The 15,138-nt window shown below is 38.1% G+C and overlaps 1 protein-coding gene across 1 annotated transcript; it reads right to left on the minus strand.

Moving 5' to 3' along the window:
* Positions 1-279: 279 nt before the first annotated feature.
* On the minus strand, positions 280-9,557 carry LOC139137550 (transmembrane emp24 domain-containing protein 6-like). Its single transcript, XM_070705713.1, has 4 exons — positions 9,177-9,557; positions 4,736-4,859; positions 1,954-2,108; positions 280-1,467 (listed from the first exon to the last, which is right to left on the minus strand). The coding sequence occupies exons 1-4, from the start codon at positions 9,390-9,392 to the stop codon at positions 1,222-1,224; spliced, it is 741 nt and encodes a 246-aa protein (XP_070561814.1). The 5' UTR covers positions 9,393-9,557; the 3' UTR covers positions 280-1,221.
* Positions 9,558-15,138: the final 5,581 nt, after the last annotated feature.

The following is a 15,138-nucleotide window of genomic DNA, read 5'->3' on the forward strand; positions in this document are numbered from 1 at the left end:
CAAAGCCAATTTATTGTGTATTACCAGTAAATTATTCGCACGTGACCGCTTCTCGGTGACGATAGAAAACATCAATGAGGGAAGAAATGCTGCTTGCGTTTGTAATTTTCAGAACCATTCATATCATTGACATCAAAGCACACGCACACACACACACACACACACACACACACACACACACACACACTCATACACACAACGAAAAAATCTCTGAGTTTCGTGGAGGCCCTATAATATGCAATTCGTGAAATAAAACTACACAAGATACCGGGTTTTTTTCGATAAAATATCTTTATATTCAATTTGACATACTTATGAACCGTTAAAATCCTACATCGAATATTGTTTATTCTCGAAGTATTTAAGCTTCACCTTAGATATTCTCTGTGGCTCTTTTGGGCAAAGTCCCAGCCGTTAAATTTCACTCTTGCCTTAAAATGTAGTCGACAGGGTAATATGTCTTTAAGATTTGGTCTATCTAAACCCTAAAAACATCATGATAGAATTACTCCTAAGTTACTTGCTACTAACTTTTACGCCCGTAGATTGTTCATTATCCCACCCCATCCCACCCCTCATTTTTTTTTTCGATTCGTTTCATCAGAGAGCACGACGTCTTAGAGACATGCATATCGTTATCTAGTCTCGGTTACCCACTCTTCTTGTCTCTCATCCGGCTGCCCCTACGGATGAGAGCCTCGCAGAACAGTCTGGGTAATCGAGGCGAACCCATCGTCCGATGGCACGGGTCAGTTACTCACGGGAAGCATCCAGCTGCCCGGACCTTGGCAAGCGAAGATGAGCAAACCCCCTGTGCACAGTGGCTTTATGTTTAATAATAACCTTATTTCAATGTTCGAATAGCATTGAGTCTTTACAATTATTTACTGTTATTCTGTGCTATTCTTTATAAATACCCATCCATGTCGAGACAGCCCTGGAAGCATGCAGAAGATGATGGCGTTGGTATGTTGTAACACAGAGGCTGTGACAGACATGAGGACGTGATGATGCTTAGGCAAACTGATAATCTGTAGGTTCCTACGTGTCATATTGAATATTCTTTTCTTGGAAGTGCTCCAAGTGATCCTCACTGTCTAAAACTGAATCGAAATCCAACATTTTGTAGAAGGCACAATTTAGAAGTAAAACAGTCCATTAGAAAATACTTTAAAAGGTAACAAGTGATATCATGCAACCACGCAATGGATAGATTTTCGATCACGCTCTCGGCTTTTGCGTCGGCGTCACATTCCGGACATTAAACATTCGCCTGAGAAAATAAACCTGACAGAAGGAAGCTGTGATGATGACGACACACTGTGCTATAGACCATCTTTGCACGTACATATTGTTTGACTGCGAGAGATACCAGTCACGTATCGCTATCCTGCGACTGAATGTCTGCTTTGTCAAAGCGTCGTCTAGGTTTTCGGAAATATAGTCCAATTTCTCCAGCATGGCTTCCTGTGAGAAACAACAAGAAGAAAGAATATTTATAAGATGTGTTGAGGGACCTTTTCCTCCGGAATGTTATGCTGTTTTAAGGGTGGTGTTTTGTCAACAGCAGAAACTTGATGCAAAGGAAACTCCTTGAGGAAAATTTTATTTTCTCTCCGTAGCGTTAACACATGGATAGCAGCCATTTTGAATTTCAAATATTGGTAAATCTTGGGTTATTTGTTTCTCTAGTACCGACCCCCGAGTTTTATTCTTGATTTTGAAAGTGGGTGGTTGAAAGGTTCCTTAAGGAAAGTTTGAGCAAAAGTTTAAGTCTTTGACTTTCTAGGCCCATACTACTTTAACGGATTCTCTATGGATTTCTCAATGTAACTTACTATCCTCGCAGTGAAATGCGGAACAGACTGGCATGTTAAGTCATATCTTTGGTTCATGAAAATGGCCTATTTTGGAGATACGAAATACGATAGCAAAATTATATTTATGGCTTACTGTCACGTTGTCAGCTGTTTCTATATCCTTGTCCTGCCTTGCCTTTTCTTGGACGTAACGTTTCCATTCACTTCGTTGAAACACAGATATTTCCAAGTAAACCTTCTTGGCCGTGAATCTACTGGACATGTTGTCGAGACATATTGTGTATACACCTGTGGCAAGCAACAGAGAATGATGAATTATTCTACAGTATCCAATTCTGGATCACTGGACGTGAATGTAAATATTATTCTTTAATAATTAATGTTTCATAAATACTCATTTGATAGAATTTGAAGGCTGGCACGAGCCCACTGGGCGTTCTTAAGTTTACTTCGGTCAAGATGATTTTTTCGAAGGCATTGTTGACACGACTTATGCTTTTTGGCATTCCCACACCTTTTCAAACAACCACTCTTCATAGAACACAATGTTAAAGTGTAAGGTGAATTTAAGGTTGTTTTGTGTGTATGATTGGGGGAGGGTTGTTAGTCTGGTTCCCTGTCCCCTTTCTACCGCTGGCTACGCTACACTTTCGTGAGTGTTGCGCAGCCAGCGGTAGAAAGGAGGCAGGGAACCAGACTAGGGGGTTGTTGGCTTTTGTTTGTTTGTTTTTTAATGATGTAAGTGAAAATATGAAACGAGAAAGGATAACGTTCTCGATCGGTTGTGGTTATGTTCGTGTTTAATGGTGAAACGTGTGTGGGGTGTAGGCTGGTGCACATGCACACCGCCTGTACAAAGTGCGAACGACTTTCTTTCACAAAAAACCTATACAGCTAATCTTGAATTACGTCTCAATCATTTGAACGTCGTACTTGAAATGTGTGCTGACATACTCGCACGCACGTACTCAGAAACAGCAAGGGAGTTTATCATACTGAATGCTTGGATTGGCAAAATCAAAATTATCTAAACTTTACAGGCTTAGGGCAATGTTGTGATGTTATGATCGATCGTGCAGCCAGGTAAACGTTCTTTTTCATCGTTACGGTAAGAATTTTCCATTCTCTTTGGCTTTTAAGTCAGGTTATGATAATTTTATGGTTCAGATCGTTTGGGACGATCAGCAAAGCACAGTAAAATGTGCAATTTGTCACTCCAGAGGTCGAATTAAGCTACAGACCCAGCGTCCGTCGACTTGTGGATTTTGACGCTGTCGACTTACATTCGGACACTATAATAATTGAATTGGAAGGACATCGTGTTTTCCAGATTGTCTGGGTGACCACTACATCGAAAAATAGTGGGACACTATTGGCCATGCAAGGGCAGAACAATGACATAGAATAAACCGAGGGAGTTATCATCATCCGATGAATTTTACGTTCATTATCCACTGTACGTGGAATAATATGGCAATTATAGCTGTCTTTAAATATAGCAATGGACACGAACGAGATAATAACTTAAGCTATTTATACCAAATCAAGTGATGTTTGCAACTAATATTCAATAAATATCATAGTTACCCATATATGACTGGGCAAAAGGTTTACTGTTCACACACCGTTCTATGGTCAGAGAGAAACTTTTCTTCCGAATCGATTCTTTTTTTCTTCTTGGGAATGTGATTTAATTTAGTCGAGAGTTCATTAAAAGCTAGGCTTTGCGAATTGATAATGTCAATACGACGACGAATCCACGTCAGTGTCCTGTAGAGCTATGATGCTACAAATTGTGATGGCGCTATAATTAGTAAGTGGCTAGTGCTTACGGAATTGAGAATCGCATGGTATGATTAGAATGTCGCAAATGATATTAAAATGGACATAGACTGTGTACTAAATATACCATTAAAGGTCAGAGATCCAATAATTTCTTTCGGATGTCAAGAAGCAGAACACACTGGATTATATTCAAAAACGCAGAAAAAAATGTGTGGGTGGGGGAGTGGGGTCAAGTCTCGAATTGTGACCTGCGGAAAGCCGTCAAAATTTCCAAAAGTTGGTGGTGGGATTGAAGTCGTGCAAGCAGGATTATACCACATACATCCGTTACTGTGCAACGGCTTTTCCTTCGAGGTCAACGGTCGGCGAGTAGGTGGCTCCACAAGGGGTACTGTATCACAGTCCCTCGGTAAAGGGACTGCTACTGTGAAGTGTTTCAGTAATTTTTATTGCGCTTTCATCAATTTTAGGAAAATTATAAACCATATAGTCTATGTTATTAAGTGCATTGATATCCAGTTTCCATAGGATTCAGAAATTCCCTAAAACGCACTCTACGATTACGCGTGTTGGTTTTAATTCCATATCTCGACAACTCTGCAGTATAGGGACGGTATCGATTGAAAACCATATTTTTCCTGCTAGTGAATTAAAGCTCCATAAGCTGTATCTTTTGGCTATTTTTTCAGAACTTTTGTTTTGTAGTTTCCCTACACTTTCTGCATTGAATTCCTAAACTGTACTTTAATGCCAAGTATTTAGCATATCAACACAATAATTGTTGAAAATAGTATTCAAGTCCGGAATAGAATTTATTTGTAAACAATAAACAATGATAACTACACACTGTTTTGACAAAAATAATACTCGAAATTTCAGCATGACAAACGGATTAGGGTCAGACACGGTAGTTGATATACAGAAGCAGAATACTGATAAACTTGCCACGAGTATGTTCCTTTAATTTCACCAACACTGACCTACTCATTTCCAGTTTAGCGTCTTGTATACACACTGGTATTGTCTGCATCGAATTTCTCTTCGCTGACGTTCTTGGCGCTCTTTCAAGACTTTTTTAAGCTCACATTTTCTGGCAGTACAGTCCGTAATGGAAAAAACGCTTTGCTTACCTTCCTTTTGTATAAACGTATTGAAGGCGCCCTCATCTTGGCCAGGTTTGGAATATAACATTTGACCTTCAGAGGATCTGACAGAGATATCAATGGTGTACGACTTTGCAGCTGATTCTAACACCTGAAGAAGAAAGTGTATATGATCAGCAACGTGTCAACTGCAGGTACATATATGATTAACTTTACAGTAAGGTAGTAAGAAAATCATTTACAGTAAGGTAGTAAGAATTAAACAGTTTTTTTATTCAAATTGAATTGCATACAATTTCGCAATTCTGTATGAGAAGATGTCGTCATAGTGTTTATAAAAAGACAGATATCATGATGGTCAGTGTAATCCGGCAGCTATTAGATCAGTAACGGAGTCATCTTCGCTTGCCAAGGTCTCTTGTCCGGGCAGCTGGATACTCCCCGAAATGAGAAGTGGGAAGTAACTGACCCGTGCGAGCGGACGATGTACATGTATGGAGTGGGGCAAATGGGCTCTCTACTGTTGTTTTCATTTTGAAAGTCGCAAGTTACCCATGCCATGAAGTTCTATGTATCACCTTCAATTCGATAATTCTATTCTTGTCACAGCCCCAGGGAAATTTTTCTGTGATAAATTTCAGAAAAAAGTGTATCCGCTAGTCTGACTTCCTCTGTTTTACCTCGATCCAAACTTCTCGTATTTTTAAAACAAAGCGAGAATTGATCGTTTTCTTTGTTCACTTTGGGTTGGCCTAATGGGCGGAAGATATGAGCAAAATCAAACGACTTTTTTCGTTTTTTGGTGTTTTTTTCGTTGCCATATTACAGGAATCATCTCATTTAGCATAAGTATGAACAGCGATGTCGTCAATGACAACCGAGTCAGTTGCAATTTAGTAGTTACTGAGAACTGTCTCAAGTTGGTTAGTGTCACAAACCTACTATACAGAAAACCGTACGAGCGACTTGCAAGTGTGACGGTCTGGCAACAACTAATGCACATCTGTAATTTGTAAAATCACTTTCTTAATTCCCATGGAGAGTGCATTTTGTTCGTGAAGATGTTTACGAAAGAGCTGTTCGCTACTTTCTGAGAACAAAAATTATCATCGTCAAGATGCTAACAGGTAATTATTTCCCGGGAATATTTTGGTGGGCCTTTAGGCTGAAGTCGACTGACCGGACTGTTCTACCTTAGCCCTAGCTGCGCCCAGAAAAAGACACATCAAAGCCAGCGGTTAAAGATATGTGATTACTTGGAACAAAACTTAAACGATATCATCCAAAAGGAAATCTCCGAGTCCCGGTCGCGACTTGATCGAATAAATCCGAGCATATAGCAGATCGTGGATGATTTTGCCCAATAATTATCTACGAGTTTATCATTTGATCTATTCATATAGTTCATGATAATCTGAAAATTTTAGGAGTGTTGTGGTAATTATGGAAGTACACAGTGTTGGTTCTGTGCTATCGTGGATTGTAAAACAAGTGAGGGCGCTCCATCTTCAATTACTAACTCTTTCTTTTTCGCTCGCATGCGCACGATGCACATATTTGATGAGCCCGCTTTGGCCGTTCCATTCGTGTATATCTTTATACCCGTTTGCGTGCTTGCGTGCTCGTTCACAACACGCATACGTAAGACCGCGTTTCAGCGATTTGGCACGGTGTCTGATCATACAATGAACTTGTCCGCATGACAGTTTAAATCAGATGCATTAGAAATTTGTCACGTTGTATCTGATGTTAATAGATATAGATAGATAGATAGATAGATAGATAGATAGATAGACAACCGACAAACAAATGAATAAACAAATAAATAAATAATGTGTATCATAAATAAATTCAAGGTGCTAATGCAATACCCAGATTTCGAAGACAGTTTTTACGGCTAAAACCAACTCCTAAGCGATAAAACACAAAAGCACACATTTCAACCATTAGCGATACATGAAATAACAAGTTCCTTTATTGTAAGGTCACTTGGTCGATAAAATTGTTGTTTTCGTAGTTGATTGTTATTTTCGTAGGGTAACGGCTGTTTACTTTGTGTTATTTTGGTCAGGATCTTTTTCAATGGTGGCTCTTCGTGCAAAAATTGTACCAATACTGGTACCGGTACCAGCTTAAATAGGAGCCTCAGGCAGATTATTTGTATTTATACACACGAATATCACCTGCAGCCAAAACAGGACACATACGTATTGTCTGGGTGAAACATGGACGAAAATATCATGATTGGAATTTATAAATAAAGACGTTCGTTTTACGCTGGCCTGAACAAATTCTTGATAATTTGTGATGAAACTTCATTTCGGAATTTCTGCAAATGCTATGAAAACGTCAACCAAATTTAAATTTCTAATTCATTTTCTGAAGAATGTGAGGCGAGGAGAAAGTGCCATTATTTCGTAAAAGAAATGCGTTGAAGTGTATTCTGTCAAACAGAAAGGCTCAGTGGTGCTTTCATTCCATATTGTGGGCTTTTAGTGAAAATAGGAGAAGCAATTATATTCCTTTCTAAAAACATACGGCGAGAAACAGAATAAAATAAGTGTTTTCTAAAGCCTATGAAACGGAGGGCTGTCAAATCAATGCGATAACAGCGTTCCATCGGGCTAGCACGTCATATATTTATATAAAATTACATGAAGATTCCTGTGGCTACTAGTTACAGAGCTAGTCAAGCACGATATATTGTGTAAATATGTTACTAAGTCCTTCAAACCATTGTCCCGGCGGAAGTAGACCTGTCTCGTTTTATTCACCCAGCACGACGAGATGTTGGCAGTTTCATAGAATGGTGGGGCACGGGAAATATATACATACAATAAGATCATACAATGTGTGTTTGATGGCTATGTTTCAATGGCAATGAAGTTCATCTAAACTTACATCAAAAGCGTTTGCTAGATTATAATTTCTATGCGAAAAAAACGCCTCTTTTTGTATTCATTGCACTTTTCAAACCAATGTAGAGTAGAAAGTAAGAAAAAGACATACCGTAAAATATATAATACGGTAGACAGTTAGGGGTCACGGAAATAGCCCATCATACTAAGTAATGAAGGAAATATGAACACCCTCGATTACGTTGATCGGGTCATTTGGTTCTAAATATTAACCTCAAACGCATGCTTCTCTCCCAATGTATGAATAACCATGTCATTAAATGATTGTTTTATAGGTGTTTTCTGTGCTGATGATATCTCTAATTACAACTGAGAACGACCATCTGTTGACAATTGCTACTACCATAATTATCACGTGGATATCCGAGCAGGAATTAATCCATGTACTATTGAGTTGAAATTCGCCCCGGGTATATTTACAAGATATGCTGTTATAACTTGCACGGTCAGCTGATGTGAAGCGAGCAGTTGGCAAATGTTCCCGCAACCCCTTCGAGCATGCTCGATTAACGCCTGCCTCGCTCTTTACCTAGATGAATTAATCTTCATCACCAGCTGGCGTGTTCTTTTGATGACAGTCGATATGTTATCGCCTATGTCGACAGTATCTGACGTTACACATGTGCATTAACATACTTTGTTAATTATAGTTTACGTTTATGATAAGTGTTGGAGTCGCCCCAGGAATTTTTTAATTTCAACTTGATAATGAGTAAATATGACAATGGCAAGTCTGTGATGGCTTAATATTAAACACACAGTCAGCTGTTGAGTCTACGTATGTGTGATGTAAAAAATACTAAATTATGCCATAAATATTTTAAAAAATACCAAATGTCATCAGTCATTAGTTTCTGACACAATACATCTTTCTTTCGTTGCCGAAACTATGAAATGCTTCGATAATTACACGTTCAAAGTGAAAGCGCAAATGTTCGTATGGTCAGAATAATTAACTAGGACTGCTTAATGACCTTAATGAAAATTTAAATCATAACTTGTCTCGTCTGCTAAAAACGGTGTTCTTGCAGACAGCTACGAGTGTTTCTGTCCTGCAGAAAATAACAGTGGGGCGATGGGTGACATATACAACGTGACCAGTGGGCATAGCATATTCATGAACCAACAGCTGCAGTAACACTCGCTGTATACATTACATGTTCTCTTTATATCATCAGCTTTATTAAATTCATCAACGGTAACCATACGATAGCTGAAATGACCGTTTATGACGATTAAATTACGCACGGAACGAAATTTCCTCACAGTGATATCTATTTGTGCTTGCACACCGGTCGCAACCTCCTAATGCCGGTCGCGTGCGCTTAGACAATTAAAAAGCCGTAATTCTACATGTATATCACCTGGGGTATATTTTAATGCAAATACACCAAAAAGACGATATTTTAAAATAATGATGGCTGCCTCAATTACTGTACAAAATGTTCTAACTGTAACTCACACACGTGTTCGCTATCATGAAATACGTCGCCAGCCGGTTGATTTCACATCAGTGGTATATAGTAGTCGTAGTAGTATGTGTCTCTTACCTCAAAATCGACATTGAATTTCGAATCAGCTCTCACGTACTGGTGAAAGCACTCCTGACGTCTGGCGTTCACGATAACGGTGAACTCATAAGTCTTGTAAGGACGACCCTCGGACAGGTCGAAAAACGGGTCGCCCTTCTCGTCGGAGTTTGTCGGCACGCACAAAAATGCCACTATCAAGCACAAGGCATAGGTAACCCAGCTCCAAGATGCCATGATATCAGAGGCGATGGGCACACACGATTTTCGAGAAACGATGTCTACAAACTCGATTTTCCAACTCAAAAATAAAATTAGTTAGGTCTGTCAGCAATAACGTGCATGTTGTGTCTCAAACCGTGTAAACAGTCTGCTAAACAATATTTTCACACGATTCAATGGAAATACACGACAGTTGACATAGGTCTAAACCATTAAGCCGTGGGGTGGGACCAAGTAATCTCTCCCCTGCGACGCAAAGTGTATGTGTCCTCGATAAGAATAAGCTGTAAACCTTTGACATGTAAAATTTGAACTTTTACCTAGAACGCATAATCGGACGAAGTGCTGATATTTAAACCCCCCCCCCCACCACGAACAATTTCAAGCATAGTAAGAGCGCATAGTCAAAAAATTATTATTACAGATTTCTCTTACGTAAAAGTTATTGGCCATTACTACGTCATACGTGTACACAGCTATAAAAGAGTTTATTTCATCACAAACATTTCAATGGTGTGCGGATTAAAAAATGTTCGCAAGCAACGGTCGTTCAGATGCGTAGTGATAAATTACTAAGGAAATGAAATATTAGTATAAAGCTTTCTAAATCACAAGACTTTATTTTAAACACGGAAAAAAGTCGTTCTGCTCTAAAACGATCGTTCATCATATACTACCTTTCTAAAGTGACAACAGACTGCTGTCCCGGGGATTGTCCATATTGCGTGTGAAAATTCGCGATAATCCATGTTTTAAATTTCTAAAACATTCAATCCACAATATCAATCCATAAGCCAAAAACACTAACATTCTTCTTTTCATCTCTTTGTCTGTCAGCCAATCCATTGATCCATAATTCAATCGTCGGTCCTGCTTTTTATCCTCCATCCCCCGTCCACCCCTCCTCCCTTTCCGTCCGCCCGTAAAGCCATCAACACTTCATTGTTGTCAGTCATCTATCCATCCATATGCCTTCTGTTCGTCCATGTGTATATCCACCTCCAGAGGGCGTAACGAACTCCGTTCAGGAAACGCCATGTGTGATAATTTGTAAACAAACGCAATTGAAATTAAATCTATGAATTTAAAAATATTAATTAGTGTAGTATAAAATCAAAACAGCATTATGAAACATAGCAATTTTAATTCAAAAATCCATAATTTGTGACCAATTTTAAATTTTAGAAACCAAGTATAGGCAAGCTGGAAAGCAGCTTCTCATACCCACAATCGAATGGTATCGCCCTGAATAAAATAATAATGCATATTGTATGTTTAGTTATGATGCCCTTAACGCGTAAAAATGCCACGTATCATAAACTTTGAACTATCTGGTTAATGTGTCAAACCCTTGTCACGGCTATGCCATGGCACGTCTGTATTTGCGTATGGCAACATGTCTTTATCTAGCATAAGTGGTGCCATTTTAGCTTTATTTAAAGAAAAAATGTTAGATTTTCGTAGTTTTAGATTTTCCAAGCTTGATATTTAAATGTTTTACAGCTGCACTGTATTTATAAGAGGTTTGTATGCGCAAGACGTTTATATATTTGGTTTAATTTGTACATGTATATGTCTGTATCCATATGTGTGAATCTCTAAATCGGTGTCTCTTTGAATATATAATGATCAAGAATTTTGCACAATGTATAAAGGGTGGGGATCTGACCATATGGATTACGGGTTATATTTCCGAGCAAAATTGCTTTTGAAGTTCAGTATACATCGATTATTTGAGGTAGTGGTACATATTACATCAGCCTGTATCACACTTTTCCGTGGTGTTATGCACTCTGCGCCCCTGTCTTAAGAAGGCAGCTTGTTAATCTCAATGCATGACATATGACTTAGGTGTTATGGATCACCCTCTGGCTGGTAAAATGATGACGTGCTGTGCTGGGTAAGGATATGCATCCTTGTTGCTGTTATAGTGCCTGATACATATTGATGTATCAGACACCATACTTTCCCTGTTACTGCCATACTGGACGTTGCATCAATGACTTATGCACTTGTTTGTGTAAAAGTACATAGGTTTTACGTGCGTACAGACATACATATGTGCATAAACGCTGATAAATTATACGTTTATATACATACGTATATACGCGTGTGTGTCTGTGTATATGTGTGTGTTGCAGTACTGAAATTGTAAAAACCTATTGCTGTTGTATAATGTCACAATATGGGATAAAACTAGGTCCAAGTATGTTAAGGTGGTTGGAAAGGCTATTTTTGCACCAATTCTTTTCTCAGAGTTAATGTCAAGTTTCAAGTGTTAGAATCAAGATATTTAGTTCAAATTTTCAGGATAACTCCCTTAGTTAATATTTTCTCCAAAGAATATAAAAATTGTATATTTGCAGCCATGAATTTGAAATATGACACCAGTAAATATTAAAATTTAATTTTTCAGATTTTTTTTACATATTTGAATTTAATAATGATTGGATAGTATTAATATTACCAAATTAGTTATAAATATGTTGACACTATTTATTGTAAGATTTGTACGGCAGGATTTGTAAATAAAATTTGTTTTTATGATTTTACATGGGTTTATATATCAAAAAATTATTAATATATATATATATATATATATATATATATATATATATATATATATATATATATATATATATAATATATTGGTTTAGTGTTTGTTATCTCAAGGAGTGTACAAACGGACCAAACGGACACTGTATGTCGACTTTGTTTTAAGAATACATTTATAGGACGGGCAGAACTATTGTGAGCAGTAGATTAGGAAGGTGCAAATTCGCTGCAAATGGTGGCTTGTATGCGTGAAACCCGACTCATGTTCATTCTGCGTACTTTATGAATTTTTGTTTTTATTTATATACTGCTCAGCAATACTTCATTAAGCACTGTTTTCCTTTTCCCTGCAGTGAATCAGTCACATCGAGTTCTAGCAGAGATTTAGAATAAAGACCATTTTGAATTACAAATGTTAGTGAACATTTGGGGATTTATTTAAAAAATTGTATTATTCCAAATTTTGCACCATTCTCCCTCTTTAGGTTTTGATGGTGAAACAGAAGTTAAAGTTTTATTGACTAAACTGTCGGTGAAAGTTTTGAATTTTCATTTCGAGAGCACCATTCCTTAATTTAGTGAATGACATGGACGAGACTCAATGCAGAGGTGAATAATCGAATAATCGGAAGGGCAATAATTGTAAACTTTCTCATGAACAACACAGAAATAACGTCTCTCGACAAAGGTATTTGACGTTTTGCTTGAGCAATTTCAAATGTTGATATTTTCGCTTTCTATGCATTTGTTTTAATGTTCGGGCAAAGACTCCAGATAAACAACATGCGTTTCACACTGAAATGAAAAGATGGATTTTTGTTCAGGGATCAGATATAATACGGCTGCAAGCTTCAAAGTTAGAACGTTGAAAAGACTGCTGTAAACTGGTGTCTTAAACGACAACTTGTTTTGATTTACTTACGAGTAACTTCAATGAGTATAAACTACATTATTTAGATGAGTATAGTTCTTTACCGGTTCCATGATGCAGTGCGCGCTCGGGTAACAAAGCGCGTACGTTAATCATAGAATTTTTTAGCCATAGGGTTAGTCTGGCAGAGACCCTGCGATTCGCGTTCTTCCCTGTTCATGCTGTTGGAACACGCGCGCGCCCTTCAGAGACGCGACGCGAATCCCAGGGTCTGGACGTTCTTGCAAGCGACCGGTCGGATTTCTGCCTGATCCGGGTACTTTATAGAACTCCACACACCCGTTAATAAAAACAAAAATGACAAGTAGCTTAGCCAAATAAAATGAAAAATGAAAAATAAAACCATACCGCGTATATAGGTTTACTAGCTACTAGTATATATTCTCTCCGCCCGGTTAGATAGGTGTTTCTTTTGAAGTCACAACCCTTATGAATATTCATGTACTTGCAAAAACCGACAGTCGCTGTGTCTGGCAGCGCGTGGCCTTCGAATGGAGTCCCGTCGTGGGCGCGCACAAAACAAGGCACAGCGGCTGTGGAGAGTCTACCATAGGGTATGTGCAGGGTATGTTATACACAGCAGACCTATATTTTTGTCGCCGATGGATACCAAATACACGAGGCATTTTTTTGGCATTGCAAATTTGTGTCATTCTTGGATAACAATCTATTGCACAACACATAATCAGTGTGTTTTTGTTTTTTGTTTATGTTTTGTTTTTGTTTTGAGTGTGTATGCGGTGTTTGACAGAGTCACAGCAATGTATTGTGGGATAACCTGGATAAGGTCTATTGAACAATTTTTAAATGGCATCCGATGATAATTTGAAAAAAAAATAATTTCACAACTTGGACAGCTTATCCGCACCATACACTAGTCTTCAGTTTCATCAATGCGCCAATGACAATCAACTATACTCTCTAGAAATTAACCAGTCACTTCTGCTGTATCTTCCACTGAAAACGGTGTCAACATTATAATATGGGCAATGATGGGTGACACAAAATAAACAAAAGTTGCATGATTCCAAGATCATTCACCATTATCGTATGTTAACGGTAGAACTCTCCTCGGAGACAGATATTTGAACTCTAATACTTTTAAAATTCTATTTTGGTCTCGGCCTACCAATTGTGGGGGCTCATTTTGAAGCTCGTGGAGTGACTGAAATTCTAAACCGCTTAGTTTTGTGAAAATCGAAAAATTAATTTTTCTATAGAGTTAACACAGGCTTGGCGGTCATTTTAAATTTGTGGTAAATATTGGGTAATTTGTTTCTCCAGTAACAAAGTTTCCCTTCATTTTCATTTTTTATTTTTTATTTCGGAAGGGAATGAATCAAAGTTTCCTTGTGGAAATTTTGGGCAAAAGTTTATGTCTTTCAATTACGAGGCGCGACAATATAGATAAAAATAATGCACAATTTTAGACCAATTGAATACCCTCCGCTGACAATCACTCTTCTATCAGTCGATTTGCACACTCGGACAATAATCATTAATACAGTTTGCATTAAATGAATATTTTGTTTTGGAACTGGGCCAGTAGATGACTTTTCCACATTCAAGTACACTTTTAACGGTAGCAGCGAAATCTAAAGCTTCCTGGACAGCCTGAAATTCTCCCAAAAAACTGATACTGCTGTACCATAATTTTATGGATGTAGGCAACTTCAAATTTGGGGTAAATTGTTCAGGCCAGTAGTTAATCATTCTCATCTGGGGGGTTTTACGAACATTTCAACATTTATTCTCTCATAAAATGGTGCAGGTACTTTACTTTTTGGAGGGACAGTGCATTAGGCAGCCGTCATTATTTACGGCCGGGGGGGGGTTGGAGGAATTTCATCGGAAACTCCGAAATTTCGAGTACCCCCTCTAAATATGATGAATTTGAGTAACCCACCTCTCTAACTCAGAAATTTTGACTGACCCCCCCTCCCCTACTTTGAAAAGTCAATACCGATACATATAATTGTAAAATTTTCATAAATAGAGCTGTAGAAAAGACCTTTCAAATCCTGATGTACCCTGCTAGATTATCATCGGTTATCTCATGATGGTTGAAAAAAGGTGAAACCATCGCAACTAAATGAAATTCAAAAGTCACAACAAAATACAGATATAAAAGCTCACGCTATAACCAGTATCTAACCATATAGTATATTATTTAATTCAGATGGGTATCATGACAGGGTTTTCACTAGGATATCTGCCTGGGCAGAATTTGAAAGTACTGGGTGAGAACACACGAGCGCCTGAGGGGGAAAGTTT

The sequence above is a fragment of the Ptychodera flava genome, chromosome 7, assembly GCF_041260155.1.
Source record: "Ptychodera flava strain L36383 chromosome 7, AS_Pfla_20210202, whole genome shotgun sequence".
NCBI classification, from domain to species: domain Eukaryota; kingdom Metazoa; phylum Hemichordata; class Enteropneusta; family Ptychoderidae; genus Ptychodera; species Ptychodera flava.

Excerpts from the sequence above, each read along its gene's own strand:
- LOC139137550 (XM_070705713.1), bottom strand. The coding sequence starts at position 9,392 with ATGGCATCTTGGAGCTGGGTTACCTATGCCTTGTGCTTGATAGTGGCA. Across the intron at positions 4,860-9,176 it reads AATTCAATGTCGATTTTGAG|GTGTTAGAATCAGCTGCAAA; the intron begins GTAAGAGACACA and ends TTTCTTCTTCAG. Across the intron at positions 1,468-1,953 it reads AAACAGCTGACAACGTGACA|GAAGCCATGCTGGAGAAATT; the intron begins GTAAGCCATAAA and ends TGTTTCTCACAG.